Raw genomic sequence first — 20793 nt, forward strand, 5'->3', positions numbered from 1 at the left:
CAAGGGAAAAGGAGACTTGTCTGCGCTTGTGTGGGACCCAGAGTGTTCCAAGGCAGTACGGAGGATTCTTGGGCAGCTTCGTAGGCCTCTGTTCTCTGGGCCCCTTTATCCATCCTTCTATCCCCCACAGCAAAGGCAGCTCTGAGAAGCCCCGACATCTTTAAGTCCTGCCAGCTGCCCCTCCCGCCACCGGAGGACCTGCCACGGCAGGAGGGGGCTTTCCTGTTCCTGCTCAGGGCCCTCCCAGAGCACAAGCAGCCGCAGAGCTGGCCTTTGCAGGGCCCAGGGCAGGGGGACTGGGACCGAGGCTGGCATAGGCAGGCGGAGGCGCGGTCAGGGCTGGGGAGGGCGCTGGGCCTGGCTGGACCGAACCGGGGGACGTGGGGCATGGGCAGAAGCGGGAGGGGAGGGAAGACGTGGGGGTGGAGGCTACCTCCCTCGCACCCCGGGCCCCACGCCCCGGGGACCAGTATCGGCTTCGGAACCTCCGCAGCAGCAGGAGGAAGGTGATGACCAGGAGGTCGAAGATGAACTCGGCCATTTCCACCACGGAGAGCACGGAGGAGCCGAACCACAGGCTCCACTGGCTGCCCAGGTTGGACAGCAGGGTGACCATCTGCGAGGGGACAGAGGCACGCTGAGCACGGCAGAGGGCAGGCACGCCCACAGAAGTCCTCCCCAGACACGCCTCAGACTCGGGGTCCTCCAGGCCCCCTGCCTCTGCCCCCTCCTCAGGGAGCACCCAGCTACGGACTGTGTCCCTCAGAGGAAACAGTTGTGCGGCCTGGCATCCATGAGCCTCCCCCACCCCAAGACCGCATGTTCCCGTTCCAGCCCCCTTCCTCCAGCCATCTCAGCCTCGCCTCTCTCCCCTGGTCCACTAGCCTCCAGGCCCAAACCCTCCAGGCCCTGCACAGGCACCCCTTGTTCTCCCAGGCAACCACCCTGCCAAGATCCCTCCAGAACCACCGGCAAGGGGCAGGCGTACCGTGACTGACGGAGATTCTGAGTTGGTTTTGTAGTTCAGCTCCTTGAAGAAGATGTTGAGCTTGGCCACTCCCTTTCTTTGGTGTGGGGGAGACGAAGAAGAAATGGTAGTGGGTGGACTCCCTGGGCCCTCCTCCAGGCACCTGACTCTGCTCCTCTTCCCACAACCGCTTGCCCTCCCTCCCCGGGAGCCCTGTCCTGTGGCTAAGACCAGGTCAGGACCGGCACAGGACTCACCTTTTGTTGGTGATGGTGTAATTGTTCTGTAGGGAAAGCATCTGAAAGATCCAGTCCTGGGGAAGAATGGGGGTTGGGGGAGTCAACGAGGCCACTCTGGACTTCTTAGGTATACAGGGACAGAGTCAGGTCAAACACACCAACACCCGTAACACCCACGGCGTTGCACACAGGTGCACAGGCACGTTCGATCGTTGCCCTCTCCCCCTCCCCACTTTACCTGGGAGGTCACTGAGGGCCATTTGGAGTACCCAGCAGAGAGCTCGTAGCTGGTCACGCTGGGGAAGGAGAAAGGTGCTCAGTACTTGCATCTTACCCGGCCAAGATGCCCTCTGGCCGACTGCCCTGGAGGGAGGAGTGCTCACCTGCATGGCTTCCGGCACTTGGAGAAGCAGCCCAGGCTGTCGGTGGAGAAGGCACTCAGGAGCTTGTAGTAGCAGTAGCCTGCAGGTGCAGAGAGCCGCCTGTTTTCTGAGAGTACCCGGAGCTTCTCCACCCAGCACCCAAGGGCCTCCTCCCATGATGCCTGGGCAACCGTGTTACAAGAGCATTATGCAGCCTCGCAACTGTGCCTCAGGGTGGTACTAACAGAAGATGTTTAAGAAATGAAGGTAAAAGCCAGGTAGGGTGGTAATCCAGGCAGCCTGTAATCCCCGGACTGAGACCAGAGGATTGCGGGTTCCAAGCCAACCTGGGCAATTTAGTGAGACCCTCAGAGGCTTAGTGAGACCTAGTTTCAAAATTAAAAATAAAAAGGGCTTGAATGTGCCTGTGAGGAAGGAAGGAAGGAAGGAAGGAAGGAAGGGAGGGGGAAGGAGGGAGAGCCGGGCGTGGTGGCACACACTTGGAATCCCAGCAATTGGGAGGCTGAGACAGGAGGATCTGGGTTCGTGGACAGCCTCAGCTACTTAGTGAGGCCCTTTGCAACTCAGTGAGACCCTGCTTAAAAATAAAGAATAAAAAAGTAGGACTGGGGTGTAACTCGGAGGTAGAATGCCCCTGGGTTCCATCCCTAGTACCACAGAGGGGAAAAAAAACATACATTAGACATAGACAAAATTTTTTTTTTTTTTTTTTTGGTGGTACTGGGGTTTCTGGAAGCCCTTCTACCTCCAAGCTACACTCCCAGATCTATTTTATATTTTTGAAACAGGGTCTCTTAAACCAGCACGGCTGGCTTCGAACCTGCGAGATCCTCCTGTCTCCGCCTCCCAAACGCGGGGATTACACGCGTGCGCCACCACGCCCGGCTGGACAAAAATTTTTAAATTAAAAAGAAAATCAGAGTGGAGGGAGTGGGGCAGGAGTTGGGTAAGGGCTAATTGGGTGATGTGCGCATGTATGCCTCCACCATCTTTTATCCCATTAAGATGTATGACTACAGTGCACCAATATAAAATTTTAAAAAAGAAAAACAGAAACAATTTGTCTAAGAATAACAGAGTTGAACCACAATCAGATACTACTTTACACCCATGGGAGAGGCTATTCTAAAATAAGATAATAACTAGCAGTAGTAAAGATATAAAAAAATCAGAAACCTCTTACTCCTGCTAAGAATATAAAAGGATGCAGCCACACTGGTAAACAGCAGTGGCTCCCCACAATTAAACACAGAATCACTACATAACCCAAGCAATCTACTCCTAGACCTCTTGGTATATACCCGAGAGAACTGAAAACATATGTCCACACAAAAATGTGTACACAAAGCCAGGCGTGGTGGCATAATCCCAGTACTTGGGAGGCTGAGACGGGAGAATTGCAAGTTTGCAGCCAGCCTCAGCTACTTAGTGAGGCTCTCAGCAACTTAGTGAGACCCTGTTTCGAAATAAAGAATAAGAGCCGTGGTGGCACACGCTTATAATCCCCGCGCTTGGGAGGCTGAGACAGGAGGATCACACAGGTTCGAAGCCAGCCTCGGCTACTTAGTGAGGCTCTGGGCAACTTAGTGAGACCCTCTTTCCAAATGAAGTATAAAATAGGCCTGGGAGTATAGCCCGGAAGTAGAAAGCCTCTGGATTCCACCCCCAGTACCACCAAAAATAAATAAATAAATAAATAAATAAATAAATAAATAATAAAATAGGGTTGAGGATATCGCTTTGAGGTAGACCGCCCCTGGGTTGAAACCTCAGTACCACACACACACACGAAAAAAAGTTTACATAAATATTCCTAACAATATTACTCACAAAACCAAATAGTAGAAACAACAGAAAACTTTATCAACTGCTAAGTGAGTAAACAAAATGTAGCACATACATGCAATGGGATACTATTTGGCCATAAAAAGGAATAAAGTGTCAATAAATACTACAACATGGATGGACCCTGAAAACATTATGCAAAGTGAAAGACCAGTCACAAAGACCACATTTTGGGGGGGCCTGGGGATGGAACCTAGGGACATTTGACCTCCAAGCTACACTCCCTGCCCTATTTTTTATTCTTTATTTTCAAACAAGGTCTCACTGAGTCGCAAAGGGCCTCACTAAGTAGCTGAGGCTATTCTCAAACCGCGATCCTCCTGTCTCAGCCTCCTAAATGCTGGGATTACAAGCATGCATCACCATGCCCGGCACAAAGACCACGTGTTCAGGATTCCACCCATATGAAATGTCCAGCTGGGCATGATGGCACACGCTTGTAATCCCAGGATTTGGGAGGCTGAGACAGGAGAATCGCGGTTCAAGGACAGCCTCAGCTACTGAGTGAGGCCCTCTGCAACTCAGTGAGACCAATTCAAAATAAAAAAAATAAAATAAAAAATAGGAATGGGGGTATAGCTCAGAAGTAGAATGCCCCTGAGTTACATCCCCAGTACCACAAAAATAAATAGTAAATAAATAAATATGTCCAAAATAGGCAAATCTATAGAGACAAAAATAAAAAATTAGTAGTTGCCCAGGCACTGGCAGTGAGGACCAGGAGCTTGGAGATTGCTAGTGGGTACAATGTTTCTTTGAGAAATGATAAAAATATTCTAAATTTTTGATGATGGTTGCACAACCCTGTGACTACATCTAAACCCCAAACTGGAAAACAACTGTACTAAAATAAAACCAGATGCTTTAAATGAGTGAATTGTACAGGATATGAATGATCTCTATTAAGAAATTATGACAAGAAGAAGGAGGAGGAGGAGAAGAAGGAGAAGAGGAGGAGAAGGAAGAGGAGGAGGAGGAGGAGGTGGTGGTGGTGATGGTGGTGGCAGAGGCGGAGATGGAGGAGAGGAGGGAGGAGGGAGGAGGGAGGAGGGAGAGGAAGAGGGGACCATGGATCCCTCTGCCGGTGTTTGCCCAGTTCTAAGGACAGTTATTCTGTCATCGTTGCTACTTTTTATCACTCAGTCCAAGATCCTTCTTTCTGACTCAGATCTCAGGATGGACTCTTGCATCGGGAAGAGTGGGAGCAGCTGGACCTTCTCTAGGAACCAGCCTTAGGAAACGCAGCTGAGTGAGCTGGGCGTTGGCTCCTCTCCCTCCTGACTTCCTGGCAGTCAATACTGGTCATTTTTGCTCCCATATCTTCAAACTCTCAACAACTTAGAAATCATTATTTGAGGGCAGAGGATTGGAGGGATATTCTGGGACCTGTCAATCCTCCCTCTGGGCTTCAGTTTGCCCATCTGAGAAAGGAGACGAGGTCAGGCAGCCTCCGAGTTCCCCTCCAGGTCTGACATTCTCTGATCCTCCATGGCTGGAGACAGAAAGCTGGGGCAGCACTGGAAAGGACAGGCCAGGGAGAGAATGGTATGGACAGAGCAGCACAGGCAAGAAAAGAGACAGGGAAACCACCAGGGCCAGGTAGAGGCAGGGCGGACACCACGCCCAGGTGAAATGGTGAAGCTGTGTCTACAGTGCCCACGACCATCGGGGCCCTCCAGTGATGGCACTCGGCCTAGGCCTACCTCCTCATTTGCTCAACCCAAGGGAGAGCTAGGCCTACAGGAGACCTGGGAGGAGGGACCTGCGGGGTGCTAGGTATCGGCCTAGGCCCCAGGAAGGCAACCCGACCATTCAACCATTCAAAGCTTCCTTAGTTTTTCTTTTTTTTTTCTTTTCTTTTCTTTTTTTTTTTTTTTTTTTTTTTTTTGCAGGTCTGGGGCTAGAACCCAGGAGCATTTAATCTCTAAGCTACACTCGCTGCCCTATTTTTTATTCTTTAGTTTGAAACAGGGTCTCACTAAGTTGCAGAGGGCCTTACTAAGTAGCTGAGGCTGTCCGCGAACCGCAATCCTCCAGTCTCAGTCTCCCGAATGCTGGGATTACAAGCATGCGCCACCACACCCGGCGCTTGCAGACTATTTTTTTTTTTTTTTTTTTTGGTGGTACTGGGGTTCCTGGAAGCCCTTCTACCTCCGGGCTACACTCCCAGACCTATTTTTACATTTTCATTTTTAGAAACAGGGTCTCCTAAACCAGCGCGCGCGGCTGGCTTCGAACCTGCGCGATCCTCCTGTCTCCGCCTCCCAAGCACGGGGATTACAAGCGTGCGCCACCACGCCCGGCTTTGCAGACTATTTTTAAACCGGGCAATTCCCCATTTAAAATACACCAAAGCCAAAAGAGACAGAGAGAAGAAGGAATGAACAGGGAGGAGGAAGAGAGAGAGAGAGAGAAAGAGAGAGAGAGAGAGAGAGACAGACAGACAGACAGACAGACAGACACACACACACACACACACACAGAGACACGGGTGCGGCAAGGCCGGTGGGAGCCAGAGTCCCCCAGGCAGAGGAGATGGGTGGGGAGCTCCTGCGGAGGTCTGGGGTCTCGGGGCAGAACAGCGGCTCTCAGCTCTCACCCCAGGCACTGTGCTTCCTGTAGTCACAGAACTCCACGCCCTCGGGCCGTGGGTAGAAGATGTAGGCGCAACCACACTCCTTGACCATACTCTCCTGGAAGCAGGAGTGGATGCACACCTGGAGACAGGGCGGAAAGGGCAACGGGGTCAGGCCTGGACAGGACCAGGGAGGCCGGCAGTCCTCCGCTCTGCGCCCCACCCTCTTTCCACGGCTCTCCCACCCCCAACCTTCCCTCTCCCACCTCGTGGGTTCGGATCAACCTCACCTGCTGCGTGTACTTGGAAGGGAAGAGGTTCTTGACCGGGACGTCACTGCCATTCTCGGTACAGTCACCATAGTTGCCCCCAAGTCTGACCAGGGCTTCCTAGGAGCCCAGGCACACCGGAAGTCAGAGGCAGAGGGCAGAGCGGGTGTCCCCTCGGTGGCAGGCTGCATCCCCTGCCCTGCCAGCCCCCCATCTGCTTCACCACCTCAAAACACAGGCTGGAAGCCGGGCATGGTGGCGCACGCTTGTCATCCCAGCATTGGGGAGGCTGAGACAGGAGGATAGCAGTTCGTATACAGCCTCAGCTCCTTATGGAGGCCCTTTGCAACTCAGTGAGATTCTGTTTCAAAATAAATAATTTTTTTTTTAATCCGGCTGGGGGTATAGCTTGGAGGTAGAATGCCTCTGGGTTCCATCCCCAGTACCGCAACACACACACACACACCAGGAACCCCAGGGCCCATCGCCTTGCTGCTTGGTTCAAGGACACTGGCCCTGGAGCATCCCCTGGGATCCAAGCATGTCCTGCATGTCCTCTCAACACTCTTGGCCAGTCATGCTCCCCAGTACCCTACTACCCACTGCCCCCCTCAGCCAGCCTCTTCACCCCCATTTCTGCTCCTCCAGGCCCCACCCTGTGTGTGTGTATGTATGTGTGTGTGTCTCTCTCACACACATCTCTATCTATCTGCCTCTCTCTCTTACTGAGGCATTCTACCTCTGAGCTACATGCCCAACCCTGTTTTATTTTTATTTGGAAACAGGGTCTCACTAGGTTGATCAAAGTCTTATGCCAGGCGTGGTGGCCCACTCTTGTAATCCCAGCTTTTGGGAAGCTGAGACAAGTGGATCCCGGTTTTTGGACAGCCTCAGCTACTACCTAGTTTGGCCCTTTGCAACCCAGTGATACCCTGTTTCAAAATAAAGAATAAAAAATAGGGCTGCGGGTGTAGCTCCAAGGTAGAATGCCCCTGGGTTCTATCCTCAGTACTGAAAAAAAAAAAAAAAAAAAGTCTTACTAGTTGCTGAGGCTGTCTTCAAACCTGCCATCCTCCCATCTCAGCCTCCTAAATATTGGGATTACAGGCGTGCAGTCCACGCCTGACTCAGTCTGCCTTTCTCTATCCTGGGCTCCCTCCCACGCCCCCATCTTCAGCATCCTTGCCTTCCTCATGCTGATGGAGGTCTCCACACCGGGCCGCACGTTAAAGCCACCGTCATCCATAAAGGCAGGCTCATCCTGCCCATGGACCATCACCCTGGCCCCGGACACCGTGGACAGCAGGGGGATGAAGTCATTCTGCTCCGTGCGCAGCGTCAGGGACAGACCTGAGGACACGGCAGGAGCACAATTTGGGGGAGTCCTGGAGAAGAGACACAGGGACGGGATCCAGCCTCCCAACCTTGCCCAGTTGCTGATACCCAAGGAGACCAAGGCCGGGAAGTTCTGCAAGTGGCCTGGGCAACCCCGGAGCTGAATTCTGGGGCCTGGAAAGGGGGCCCAGATGGTGCCCTTGGGGGAGAAAGAACCCTTCCAGGCTAGGGAGAGGCATAGGTGGTGAGGCCCAGGAGGAGCCCAGGACGTGAGCCCTGGACGTGAGCCTGGGGGAGCCGGTGTGGGCGGGCAGGGCGGTGAGAGGGGCCGGGGCAGAGGCGGGGCACCAAGGGACAGGGACAGGGCTCACCATTGTTAATCCCAGGCATGGAGGACATCCAGAGATTGGAGTTGTTCTTGTTGTTGAAAGTATAGCAATTCCCATACATCGGGTGGTGGAAGTGAGAGTAATTCCTTAGCAGGAGAAAGAGACAGGTCAGAGAGGAAGGTATAGGAGGGAGCTCAGGGGAGCAGGAAGATGAGACAGACAGGAAGATGAGATGAACTCCTACGGGAGGTATGCCTTTCTTTTTGTTTTCTTTCTTTTCTTTCTTTTTTCTTTTCATATTAAGTGAAAGGATTTAATCACATGTAAACTATCTCAGTAAAAGTGTTATTAAAGAAAGTTAGCCAGGTGTGGTGGCACACACCTGTGATCTCAGTACTTGTTAGGCTGAGACAGGAAGACAGGTACAAAGCCAGCTTCAGCAACTTGGTGAGATCTTGTTTCAAAATAAAAAGTAAAAAGGGCTGAGAGTGAAGCTTAGAGATAGAATGTCCCTAGATTAAATCTGCTGTACCCCCAAAGGAGAAAAAAAGTTAGGACTGGGGATACAGCTCATCGGGAAAGCATTTGCTTAGCATGTATGAGGCCTCAAGTTCCATCCCAGAAACACACACACACACACACACACACACACACACACACACACACACACGACGACAGGAAAGGGGAAGGGTTTAGTATTTAGTTTCTGGATAAGGAGAAGGGTAAGAAGACCACAATACGCTGGGTAGAGTGGCACGTGCCTGTAATCACAGTACTTAGGCAGCTGAGACAGGAGGATCCCTGGTTCGAGCCCAGCCTCAGCAATTTAGCAAGACTGCCTCAAAATAAAAAATAAAAAGGGCTGGGGGTATAGCTCAGAGGTAGAAAGATGGTAGGTTTAATCTCTAATACCAAAACAAACAAAAAATAACAATAAAAAGCGCTGGCAGTGTAGCTCCAAGGTAGGATGGCCCTGTTAAAATCCTCAGTACACGCCGGGTGCGGTGGCACACGCTTGTAATCCCCGCACTTGGGAGGCGGAGACAGGAGGATCGTGCAGGTTCGAAGCCAGCCACACTGGCTGAAGAGACCCTGTTTCCAGATTTAAAAAATGTAAAAAAAATAGGTCTGGGAGTATAGCCCGGAGGTAGAAGGGCTTCTAGGAACCCCAGTACCACCAAAAATAAAAAAAATAAAATAAAATAAATTCCTTAGTACAACCCCAGTACTTGGGAGGCTGAGACAGGAGGATCACGCAGGTTCAAAGCCAGCCTCAACTACTTAGTGAGGCTCTCAGCAACTTAGTGAGACCCTGTTTCCAAATAAAGTATAAAATAGGTCTGGGAGGATAGCCCAGAAGTAGAAGGCCCCTGAATTCCATCCTCAGCACCATAAATAAATAAATAAATAAATAAATAAATAAGGTGAAGGAGAATGTTCACCTTAGATATAAAATGTCTCCTAAAGAGTTCAGTTAGCAATACTCAGGGTTGATATAATGGAGTGTTGAGTGTTGTAATCCTAGAAGTAGATAAATGCATTGTAATGAATTGACCTGGCCCATAGGGTCTGGCTGGAGGTGGCCCCTGTGGGTACAGCCTTGGAGATTATATCTGGCCCCTCCTCCCCCTCCACCCTCTCTCTTGCTCAGGCCTCCATGATGTGAGGAGCACAGCCAACATGCTCTCCCTCCACCTCCCGCCACCATCCCCTGAAACCTGCGGTTCCCGGCCTCACACAGACTGAACCCCAAATATAAGAAAATAAACCGTCTTTCCTCTAAGTTACATGGTCAATCTTTAGACTATGGCTGCAACAATGCTGATAATTAACAGAAAGAGAAGATGACAGCCACACTAGGGAAAGTCAGCTTGACTCCGAAGGCCTCAGAGACTCTGAAGGATTTTAAACTGGACCAACTGGAGCCAAGCATAGTGGCGCACGCTTGTAATCCCAGCATTCGGGAGGCTGAGACAGGAGGATCCAGGTTCTCAGCCAGCCTCAGCTACTTAGTGAGGCCCTCTGCAACTCAGTGGGGCCCTGTTTCAAAATAAAAAATAAGCCGGGCATGGTGGCGCACGCTTGTAATCCCCGCGCTTGGGAGGCAGAGACAGGAGGATCGCGTAGGTTCGAAGCCAGCCGCGCACGCTGGCTTAGGAGACCCTGTTTCCAAATAAAAATGTAAAAATAGGTCTGGGAGTGTAGCCTGGAGGTAGAAGGGCTTCCAGGATCCCCAGTACCACCAAAATAAATAAATAAATAAAAAATAAAGACTAGGGCTGGGGGTGTAGCTCAGAGGTAGAATGCCCCTGGGTTTCATCCCCAGTACCACCAAAAAACAAAACAAAACAAAACAAAACAAAAAAAAACAGGACTCTTAGTTCAGCATGGTTACCTAAGAGTAATAAAGTACAAAGGTTCCAGCTATGGCTGGGATTCTCCCAATTACATGTTGGAAACTGAATTGGGAGGTGGAGCCTAATAAGGGTGATTGGGTCATAAGGACAGAATCCTTCTAAATGAATCAATGCCACTATTGTGGTACCAGGGAGTGGGTTAGTTATTGCCAGAGAAGGTTGTTAAAAAGTCAAGTGCAAGCTGGGCATGGTGGCGCAGGCTTGTAATCCCCACGCTTGGGAGGTGCAGACAGGAGGATCGCGCTGGTTCGAAGTCAGCCGCACTGGCTTAAGAGACCCTGTTTCCAAATAAAAAAGATATATAAAAAGGGCTGGGGTGTAGCTCAGAAGCGAAACCACCCTGGGATCAATCCTCAGTGACAATGGATGAATGAATGAATGAATGAATGAATGAATGAAGCACACTCTTCTGCTTTCTTTTTTTCAAAGAAAGTCAAGTCACAAGGTCACAGAAGTCACAACTGCAATATAACTTAGCCTATGTGCCTGGTCCCTGAACTCCAACTCCTCCTCCTCTTTTTTTTTTTTTTTTTTAATTTGGCAGTACCAGGGGCATTCTACCCCAGTGCTATTTTTTATTCTTTATTTTGAAACAGGGTCTCATTGCAGAGGGCCTCATTAAGTAGCTGAGGCTGACCGTGAACCTGCGATCCTCCTGTCTCAGCCTCCCAAGTACTGGGCTGACAAGCCTGCACCACCACACCCAGCTTCCTGCTCTCTTCTGAGTGCCCTCAGTTGCACTCAGTCCCACCATTGTACTTTTCAGAGCCCCTCACCAAATGCCGGCACCATTCTCTGGACTTCCCAGCCTCCAGGACTAGAAGCAAAAAACTTCTTTTCTTTGTAAATTACCAAATCTGTGATATTCTGTTATAGCAACAGAAAACAGACTAAGATACTTCTGGTGGTCACAAAATAAAGGGAGGCTTTAGAGGCAGACAAAGCTCATTAGGGAATGGAGTAAGATGATCCAGGTAGAAAAGGATGAGGCTCGGGGCCGAGGAAATGACCCACAGGCCAGAACGAAGATGAACCTTGTGCTTCCTGCTAAGGGGAGGCAGAAGCACTGCGCAGGTGCAGGCGAGCAGGCGGAGGGAGGGGATGGAGCTGAAAGTCACGGTGGGTGAAAGTTGGGGACGCTGGACGCAGCTGTGGGCGGGCTGGGGCAGCTGGCTCCAGTCCTCAAACAAACACAAAGGCTAGAGGCGGGAACCAAGTCGCATGCTGAGTGTGTGTGTGTGTGTGTGTGTGTGTGTGTAAAGAAGGCGGGCAGCAGCAGGTGACACCTGGCTCTGCTGCCATTCTCCTGGGACATGGAGAAGAAGGACATCCTTAGAGTGGAGATACTGCTTTGGCACCCCTCCTCGACCAGCAGAGGCAGAGAAAAGGCCCCCCAAAATCAAGGAGCAGAAGAGGGGAAGCCGGGGTGGGAGGAGGCTCCAGAAGGGAGGGAACCCACTTCCTCCCAGCCTCTGCCAGCCCTCAGAGAGCCCACAACAGCCCGGACTTCTTTGCAAGGACTATGGCAGGGGTCCTAACAGAAAGAACACCTAAGGGGAAGGAGTGGGAAGAACCCTTAGCCAGGGCCGGCCTGTGTCCCGGGCAAGTCATTTCACATGTTCCAATACAACAGTAATGAGACCCAACACTCTGTGACATCATGACACGTCTCAAACGCGCTATCTGTTATCGCATGACCTTACAGCTCCCAAGATGGTTGTTATCTTCATCATCATTTATGGGATTGTTTATTTGCTTGTTTATCTGGTTTTTGGTACTGGGAATGGAACCCAGGGGCATTCTACCTCTAAGTTACATCCCCAGCCCTATTTATTTTTTTATTTTTTATTTTTTTTAGCAGCACTAGGGATGGAACCCAGGGGGGATCCTACCTCCGAGCTACACCCCAGCCCTATTTTTTATTCTTTATTTGGAAACAGGGTCGGTCTCACTGAGTTGCAAAGGGCTTCCTAAGAAGTAGCTGAGGCTGTCAGTGAACCACGATCCTCCAGTCTCAGCCTCCCAAATGCTGGGATTACAAGCGTGCGCCACCACGCCCGGCCCCAGCCCTATTTTTTACTCTTTATTTTGAAACAGGGTCTCACTGAGTTGCGGAGGGCCTAAGTAGCTGAGGCTGGCCACGAACCTGCGATCCTCCTGTCTCAGCCCCCCAAGGACTGGGATTACAAGCGTGCCCACCACGCCCGGCTTACCTTCATCACCATCTTCATCACTTGAGTAAAAATGCCGGAAGGGCAAAGACTACATTGTTTTTCTTGGTCTTCTGGTGTATCCCCAAAACAGTATCTGGCGCACAACCCAGACAGTCACAAAGATTTGTTAAAGGAACATTGAATGAATCTTGTTCTCCGTGTTTTGTTTCCATCTTAAAGCCAAGAGAAAGGCCCCGCAAAATGATGTGAAATGGCCAGCCTCCCAGCCGGGAAGTCATAGAGCTAGAGTGTTTCTCCCCACACTCTTCCCTCCGGGCCCCTGTGAGCTTTGACACCAGTGAGAAAGAGCCTCAGAAAGAACTGCCAGGAGCCCGGCGTGGTGGCGCACACTTGTAATCCCCGCGCTTGGGAGGCTGAGACAGGAGGATCGTGCGGGTTCGAAGCCAGCCTCAGCTGCTTAGTGAGGCTCTCAGCAACTCAGTGAGACCCTGTTTCCAAATAAAGTATAAAATAGGTCTGGGAGTATAGCCTGGAGGTAGAAAAGCCCCTGGGTTCCACCCCTAGTACCACAAAAAAAAAAAAAAAATAGGGCTGGGGGTGTAGTGTGGAGGTAGAATGCCCCTGGGTTCCACCCTCAGTACAGAAAAAAAAAGAAAAGAAAAGAAAAGAAAGAACTTCCAGACATCATGGCCTTCTCCTCTAATCCCAGGACTTGGGAGGCTAAGACACATAGATAACAGATTTGAGGCCAGCCTCAGCAATTTAGACCCTGTTTCAATATAGAAAATAACAAGGACTGAGGGTGTAACTTGTAGGTAGAATGCGCCTGTGTTCAATCCCCACTATCAAGAAGGAAGGAAGGAAGGCTGGCCGAGAACCATGCTTCTTTTCTTGACTTCCCAAATCTAGACCTCAAGCCCGAAGCATCCCAGGACATCCAGATGAGCCACTGCACTTAGCCCAGCAGGGCAGGGAGCAAAGTCCCTGAGGCGACCCGTGGGCAGAGGCCTGAGAATCCTGTGTTTAATCAGCAAGCCTTTTCCAGGCTCCTGGGCCTCAGACGTACCCAAAGAAGGAGCCCCAGAGAGCAGCAGGAGCCGGCCAGACCTACTTACGCCTGGTTGCAGGAGGCCTGGTTGAAGCGGCAGGTGAAGATGAAGTTGCCGAGCCCTTCCTCCTGCAGGGACGGCGAGGTGGCGGGCAGTCGGGCCAGGATGTTGATGTAGTGGAAACGGTACCACTCCCTTACCGCGTCCACCCCTGACGAGTATGTCTGGTAGAAGCAGTCCGATTTGTTCTGGTTGCACTAGACACAGAGACCAGAACATCAGTGGACCCCCATGGGTTGAGGTCAAAGGTGAGTGGTCTGGAGCTCCGAGGGCTGGAGACAGGTGAGGGGCCAGGAGAGGAGACCAGAAGCGGGAGAGAAGCAGAAGCCTCACATACACACACGTACCCGGGAGCATGGACTAGCAGGGCATGGGATTGAGGAAGGGCATTCTCAGGGGCATTCTATCTCCAAGCTACACCCCAGCCCTATTTTTTCTTCCAGTACTAGGGATGGAACCCAGGAGCATTCTACCTCTGAGCTACACCTCCAGCCCTATTGTTTATTGTTTATTCTTTATTTTGAAACAGGGTCTCACTGAGTTGCAGAGGGCCTCACAAAGTAGCTGAAGCTGGCTGAGAACCTGGATCCTCCTGTCTCAGCCTCCAAATACTGGGATTATAAGCGTGCGCCACCACACCCGGCCTATTTTTCATTCTTTATTTTGAAACAGGGTCTCACTAACTTGCGGAAAGCGGTCCACGAACCGCGATCCCACTGTCTCAGCCTCCCAAGTACCGGGATCACAAGCGTGTGCCACCATGCCTGGCCTGATTTGGTATTTTAAAAACATTTTCCAGCCTGCCTTTTTTTCTTTTTTTACCATCTCCTTATCCTCCATCTTAGCCTAGTGGAGCGCCAGTGCTCCATCACACTGGAGGGTCCCAACTGAGTCCTCCCCCACATCCCCTGGGGGGACTGGAATTCAGAAAAATATATTGTCTACAACAGACTTGACTTCCCCGCCTCTTAGCTTAAACTTCCCAAGAGGCCCCCAGCAAGGAGCTTCTACAAGCTGGCACACAGAGATCTATTTATTATTATTATTATTATTATTATTATTATTATTTTTATTTTTATTATTTTAGTATTTTAATATTTTACTTTACTTATTTGCTGCAAGCCCACGATGTTCAGTCTAGTTTTGCTATTCTAAGAGCCCGGGAGGCGGGACTTCGAGGTCATGGGCGTGGCGTTGAGGGGCGTGGTCTGCAAGGGCGGATCGAGGGCGGGGTAGAGGGCGTGGCCTCACCAGCTGGAAGCCGATCTTCCAGTCTTTCCGGTCCACTTGGGGGTTGTTGTCCCGCATGCTGGAGGCCAGGCTGCGGGCTTGTCGGGCCCCGGGTGGAGGGACCGGCAGGCGCTGCAGGGGGTGCGGCAGAGTGTCCGGAAGGTGGCGCCGGCCGCGATGGCCGCGGGGACTGGCCAGGAGGTGGCTGGAGGAGTTGTATTTGTACAGGTCAAAGAGCGTCTGCTCGGTGATGCGGTCCAGCTCCTCCAGCTCCTCCTTAATTTCCGTATACCTGTTAGGAGCAAAGGGAAAAGTCAGACCGGGGGCGTTCCACGCGAACCCCTGGCCTCTCTGGGCCTCACTTTCCTTATTTGTGATGGGGAGGTCTAGTCGTGCCCGGGAAACTGCTGGCACCGCTCGGGCGGCTCGGCTCTCCGGGGGCGGCAGTGTGGACCGAGGGTGTGTCCCCGAGGAAGTGGGGCCCTCGGCTTTTATGGCGGCCTATTGAGGGAGAGGCCGAGGCGCCTGTCTGGGCGCTCGCTCTCTGCTCCTGTCTCGGGCACCAAGGAAGGAACCAGGAACTTGTCTGCGGGTTCACAATGGAATGGGCCGTCCTCGGTCCTCCCGCCCTGGTCCCCCAGGGGAGGATGGCCTTTGGGGCCAGTGTCCGACGCCTGGCGCCTTCTAAATCAACTGCTCTTTTAGAGTCTAAGGATCTTTAAAAATGCCAGATGCCACCTGCACCCTTATTCCCTCTTCCAAAGACTCAGTTCCAATGATTTTCGAGGAGGGCCCAAACACTATAAATTAAACACTGTTTGGTAAAAACCCTCACATTCCTGCTCAATACTGGCCCTATTTCATCTCCAGGGTGAAAGTCCCCATAACTGGGCAGCGGGATGAGGATGACCACATCGAAACAGATCTAAACTTGCAAGATACAAAATCAAGCTACAAAAGTTAATTCTGTGGCTACATACTAGCAAGAAAAGGTTGGAAAACGAAATCCCAAGAACACCCTATTAAATAACATAATATCCAACACCTAGGAATAAATCTAATAAAGATGTGCAAGAACTCTATACTGAAAGCCATGCTGAAATCTCTGCTTTAAAAATAAAATCAAAGCCCAAAATAAATGGCAAGATACAGACGTTCATGGATCAGAAACTCCATATAGTTACGATGTCTCCCAAACAGATGCAACACAAACCTGACCAAAACGTCAGCATTTCTAAAGAAATAAATGGGTTGGTTTTGAGATTTATATAAATATGCAAAGAACCTAGGCTATCCAAAACATGATAGGACAGGAAGCGCAAAGCTGGAAGATTTATTATACTTGATTTTAATGTTTACTATAAAGCCACAGTAAATGGTATGGTAATATGAATTATATCTTTTTTGTTTGTTTTGTTTTGTGGTGCCCAGAAACATTCTACCTTTGAGCTACACCTCCAGCCCTATTTTTTTTAATCTTTTTTTTTTTTTTTTTGGTGGTACTGGGGTTCCTGGAAACCCTTCTACCTCCGGGCTACACTCCCAGACACACACATATATATATAATATATAATATATAATATATAATATATAATATATAATATATAATATATAATATATAATATATAATATATAATATATAATATATAATATATAATATATAATATATAACATATATATATGGGATCCCAGATTCTCAATAAGCAACTTAACACATTTTGGAGTGTAACAAAAGGCATAGGGGTCTGTGCTGGAGACAGAGCTGATCTATCAAAAGACCTGCCCCCCTGCCTCGAAGAAAGGGCGGATCTAGTCAGGTCAGAAGACTGATTATAAAATACTCTGCATCCAGGGATTGTCGGTGACTTCATTTTGGGCCACCACCCTATACTATCCTGAGATAGTACAGGGCTGTAACTGTCTTCTTTATTTCTATCTTTGTAATAATAAATTCATTTAAGTTTTCAGCTAGAGTTTGGACTAGTGTTACATTGATCCTAGTTCTGGACAAGAACCCGTGTTTACGGGAACAGTTTCCGGGAGCCTAACAGAGGTCCCCAGGGACAGTTCCCCTACAAAACGTAACAATCTAACCTTAACACCAAATACTGGGATTCAAGCCTGTGCCACCACACCTGGCTCCTTAAGGTTATTTTTTTTTTAAGAAAAATATCTAATGAAGAATAAATCCTGATATTCTTAGTGAGGATAGATACCAAATCAATGGAACAAAAATCCAGGAAAAAACTCACACTTACAGTATGGTCAGTGATTTCTCACCAAAACACTAATTTTAGTTCAGTGGAGAAAATGAAAAAATACTTAACCAATTCTGCTGAAACAGCTGTATAGCAAACAACTGCATTGGAAACAACTATATAGGGCAAAATGACCCTCAACCTCAACCTTACTCTACACACAAAAATTAATTCAAGATGAACCATAGAACTAAACATAAAATTCAGAACAATAATACTTTATGTGATTTTGTTTCTATAGATGTACCTACTTAGGTACATCTATAGACACAGAAATATATTCATGGCTCACCAGAAATGAAGGTTAGGGAAAAAGTGAGTTACTGCTAAATGGTGCGGGGTTTCTTTTGAGGGGTGATGAAAATTTTCTAAAATTGTGGTGATAATTGAACAATTCTACAAATATAATAAAAACTATTGAACTGCACATGGAAAGTAGGTAAATTGTATGTTAAGTATATCTAAATAAAGTTTATTTAAAAAAAGAAAAGAAAAGAAGCCAGGTTTGGTGGCACAGGCTTGTAATCCCAGTACTTAGGAGGCTGAGACAGGAGGATCACACAAGTTCAGAGACAGCCTTAGCTACTCAGTGAGGCTCTTAGCAATGCAGTGAGACCCTATTTCCACATAAAATATAAAAACAGGTCTGGGAGTAGAGCCTAGAGGTAGAAAGCCCCTGGGTTCCATCCCCAATACCATGAGAGAGAGAGAGAGAGAGAGAGAAAGAAAGAAAGAAAGAAAGAAAGAAAGAAAGAAAGAAAGAAAGAAGGGAGGGAGGGAGGGAGGGAGAGAGGGAGGGGAAAGACAGACAGACAGACAGACAGACAGACAGACAGACAGACAGACATCTGCCAGGTGTGGTGGCATAAACCTGTAATTCCTGTACTTGGGAGGCTGAGACAAGAAGATAGCAGGTTTGAAGCCAGCCTCCATAGTTAAGCAAGGTCCTCAGTAACTTAATGTGACCCTGTTTCCAAATTTTATATATATATATATATATATATATATATATATATATATATATATATATATATATATATATGATCTGGGGGTATAGTTCAGAGGTAAATGCTCCTGGGTTCAAACCCCAGAACTACAAAAAAGAAACGAAAAAATATCTAAGGAAGATACATCCTGATATGTAAAGTACTTACAATGAGCAACAAAAAAATCAAACTATTAGCCAGGCATGGTGGTGCACACCTGTAATCTCAGGACGTGGGAGGCAGAGACAGGAGGATGGCCGGTTTGAGGACAACTTCAGCAATGTAGTGAGACTTTCAGCAATTCAGTGACGCCCTGTCTCAAAATAAAAAAGTAAAAGGGCTGGGGCTGTAGTTCAGAAGCAAATGCCTGAGCTCGATCCCCAGTACAACATATGCGTGTGCGTGCAAACACACACACACACACACACACACACACACACACAATTTTTTTTAATTTAATCTAGATACAGGTACTTTATTTACAAATATTTAGATTAATAGCATTTTGTTACATCAAATGAAGAGTACAGCAGTCTGAATAAATCCTTCTGTCACAAAAACAATAAGACCCACTGTAACTAACTTTGGGAATCAGGGTATTGCACCTAAACAAGCAGTCTCCAGCTTGACTGCTGCCTCACACCCCACTCTGGCTGTTGTTTTTGGACGTCTATGCACACACCAGCAGGCCGTGGTCCCCGGGCGAATCCCTTGAGATGCAACAGTGTAAGCAAAGGGGTCACTGTCAGCCTTTAACAGAACATACCAATCTACTCCACACACACAATTTTTAAAATGAGCAAAAATAGATGGTCACCAGGCATGGTGGCGCACATCTGTAATCCCAGTACTAGAGAGACTGAGATAGGAGGATCACAGGTTCGAGACCAGCCTCAGCAATTTAGCAAGACCCTATTTCAAAATAAAAATAAAAAGAGCCAGGATGTAGCTTGAGAGTAGACCCTCACTGGGTTCAGTCCCCGGCACCAGAACAAAGCAAGTGAACAAAAAGATACATGGTCACTAACCAGGCCAAAAGATACTCAATGAGCTGGGCCTGGTGGCACGCTTGTAATCCCAGCACTCGGGAGGCTGAGACTCGAGGATCAGGTTCATGGCCAGCCTCAGCTACTTAGTGAGGCCCTCTGCGACTCAATGAGACCCAGTTTCAAAATAAAGAATAAAAAATAGGGCTGGGGATGTAGCTCAGAGGTGGAATGCCCCTGGGTTCCATCCCCAGTATCACACACACACACACACACACACACACACACACACACACACACACACACACAACACTCAATGTGATTAGTCCTGAGGAAAATGCAAAGTAAAACTCTGATGAGGCTGCAGGGCGGCTCACACTTGCCTATAATCCCAGAATTTAGGAGGCTGAGACAGGATTGTAGGCTCCAGGCCCGCCTCGCCAACTCAGTGAGACCCTGTTTCAAAATAAAAAGGTTCTGGGGGTTGTAGCACGGAGGTACAGTGCCCCTGGGTTCAATCCCTAGTTCCAAAATAATTAATTAATTAACGTAATTAAGCTATTAATGTAATTAAACTATAATGAGGTGTGTTTCTCAATCATTAAAAGGGCTAAAACTGAAAACACCAAGCCATTACTGAGATCGTGAAGCAACTGGAATTCTCCCAAGCTGCTGATTGGGGCAGAAAATGGTCGAACCTCTTCCGAGGACTGGCCGTTTTTATAAAGTTAAAAGTACACCTGCCTTCTGACCCAGCAATTCCATATCCAGATACTTGGCAGAGTTCACGCCTTGCTATTCCCCACATGCGATGAAAACATGAAGACTGGTACATGAATATTCACAGCAGTTTTATTTGGAACGACCAAAACCCTTGAAACACCCGACATGTTCATCGAAACCGCTCCACAATAAAACATGCAAATAACATGGACGAATTTCAGAAACAGGAAGTCAAACCAAATAAGCCGGTCACAGATACAAGAAATAGGATACTGCTTGATTCCATTTGTATGCTCAGACCAAACACACTGGTGGTACAGAATTCAGAAAATGCTGGTAGGGAACAGGAGTTGCCTGGAAGGGGCAGCAGGTGACGGAAATGGTCAATACCTGGGCCGTCAAACCTCAGCGGGCACTTAAGTCACCTCCTTATTATTGTATATAGTTGGGCATTATGGAGCATGCCTGTAATCCCAGTACTTGGGAGGCTGAGACAGGAGGATCACAGTTCGCAGACAGCCTCAACTACTTAGTGAGGCCCTCCCATCTTAATGAGACCTTGTTTCAAAATAAAGAATAAAAAATAGAGTTGGGGATGGAGGTCAGAGATAGAATGTCCCTGGGTCCTATCCCCAGTAACATACACACACTAAATATAGTGTGTGTATGTATGTATGTATGTGTGTGTGTATGTATGTGTGTGTGTATATATATATATATATAATTTTATATGCATAAATTATACTTCACTTAAGTAGAAGTCAAATACCAGTGCAAGGCCCTACTTGCCAAAGATTAGGCTTAATGGGTCTGGGCTGGGACCCAACCAAGGCTTTTTTATGCTTTGTTTTGGGTTTTAGGCTTATTTTATTTCTTTTTTGACTGTTTTTCTCCCACTGGTCATGCATCTTAATGGGTGTGAGATGGCAGAGGCGTACATGCACACGTCACTCATTTTGCCCTCCCCC

At 48.7% G+C, this 20793-nt stretch overlaps 1 protein-coding gene across 1 annotated transcript in view; it reads right to left on the reverse strand.

The window, feature by feature from the left end:
* Positions 1-232: 232 nt before the first annotated feature.
* Positions 233-20793, reverse strand: part of SCNN1A (sodium channel epithelial 1 subunit alpha) — a gene marked incomplete at both ends in the record, with an annotated part of 30133 nt that continues 9572 nt past the window's right edge. Inside the window, 11 exons of the mRNA XM_080704966.1 lie at positions 233-616; positions 989-1064; positions 1225-1280; positions 1445-1502; positions 1590-1668; positions 6034-6151; positions 6300-6398; positions 7465-7628; positions 7985-8088; positions 13649-13839; positions 14894-15164. Coding sequence (XP_080561092.1) covers positions 233-616; positions 989-1064; positions 1225-1280; positions 1445-1502; positions 1590-1668; positions 6034-6151; positions 6300-6398; positions 7465-7628; positions 7985-8088; positions 13649-13839; positions 14894-15164 — 1600 coding nt within the window. The remainder of the gene's footprint in view (positions 617-988; positions 1065-1224; positions 1281-1444; positions 1503-1589; positions 1669-6033; positions 6152-6299; positions 6399-7464; positions 7629-7984; positions 8089-13648; positions 13840-14893; positions 15165-20793) is intronic.

The sequence above is a fragment of the Muscardinus avellanarius genome, assembly GCF_963383645.1.
Source record: "Muscardinus avellanarius genome assembly, chromosome: 11".
In the NCBI taxonomy this organism is placed as follows: domain Eukaryota; kingdom Metazoa; phylum Chordata; class Mammalia; order Rodentia; family Gliridae; genus Muscardinus; species Muscardinus avellanarius.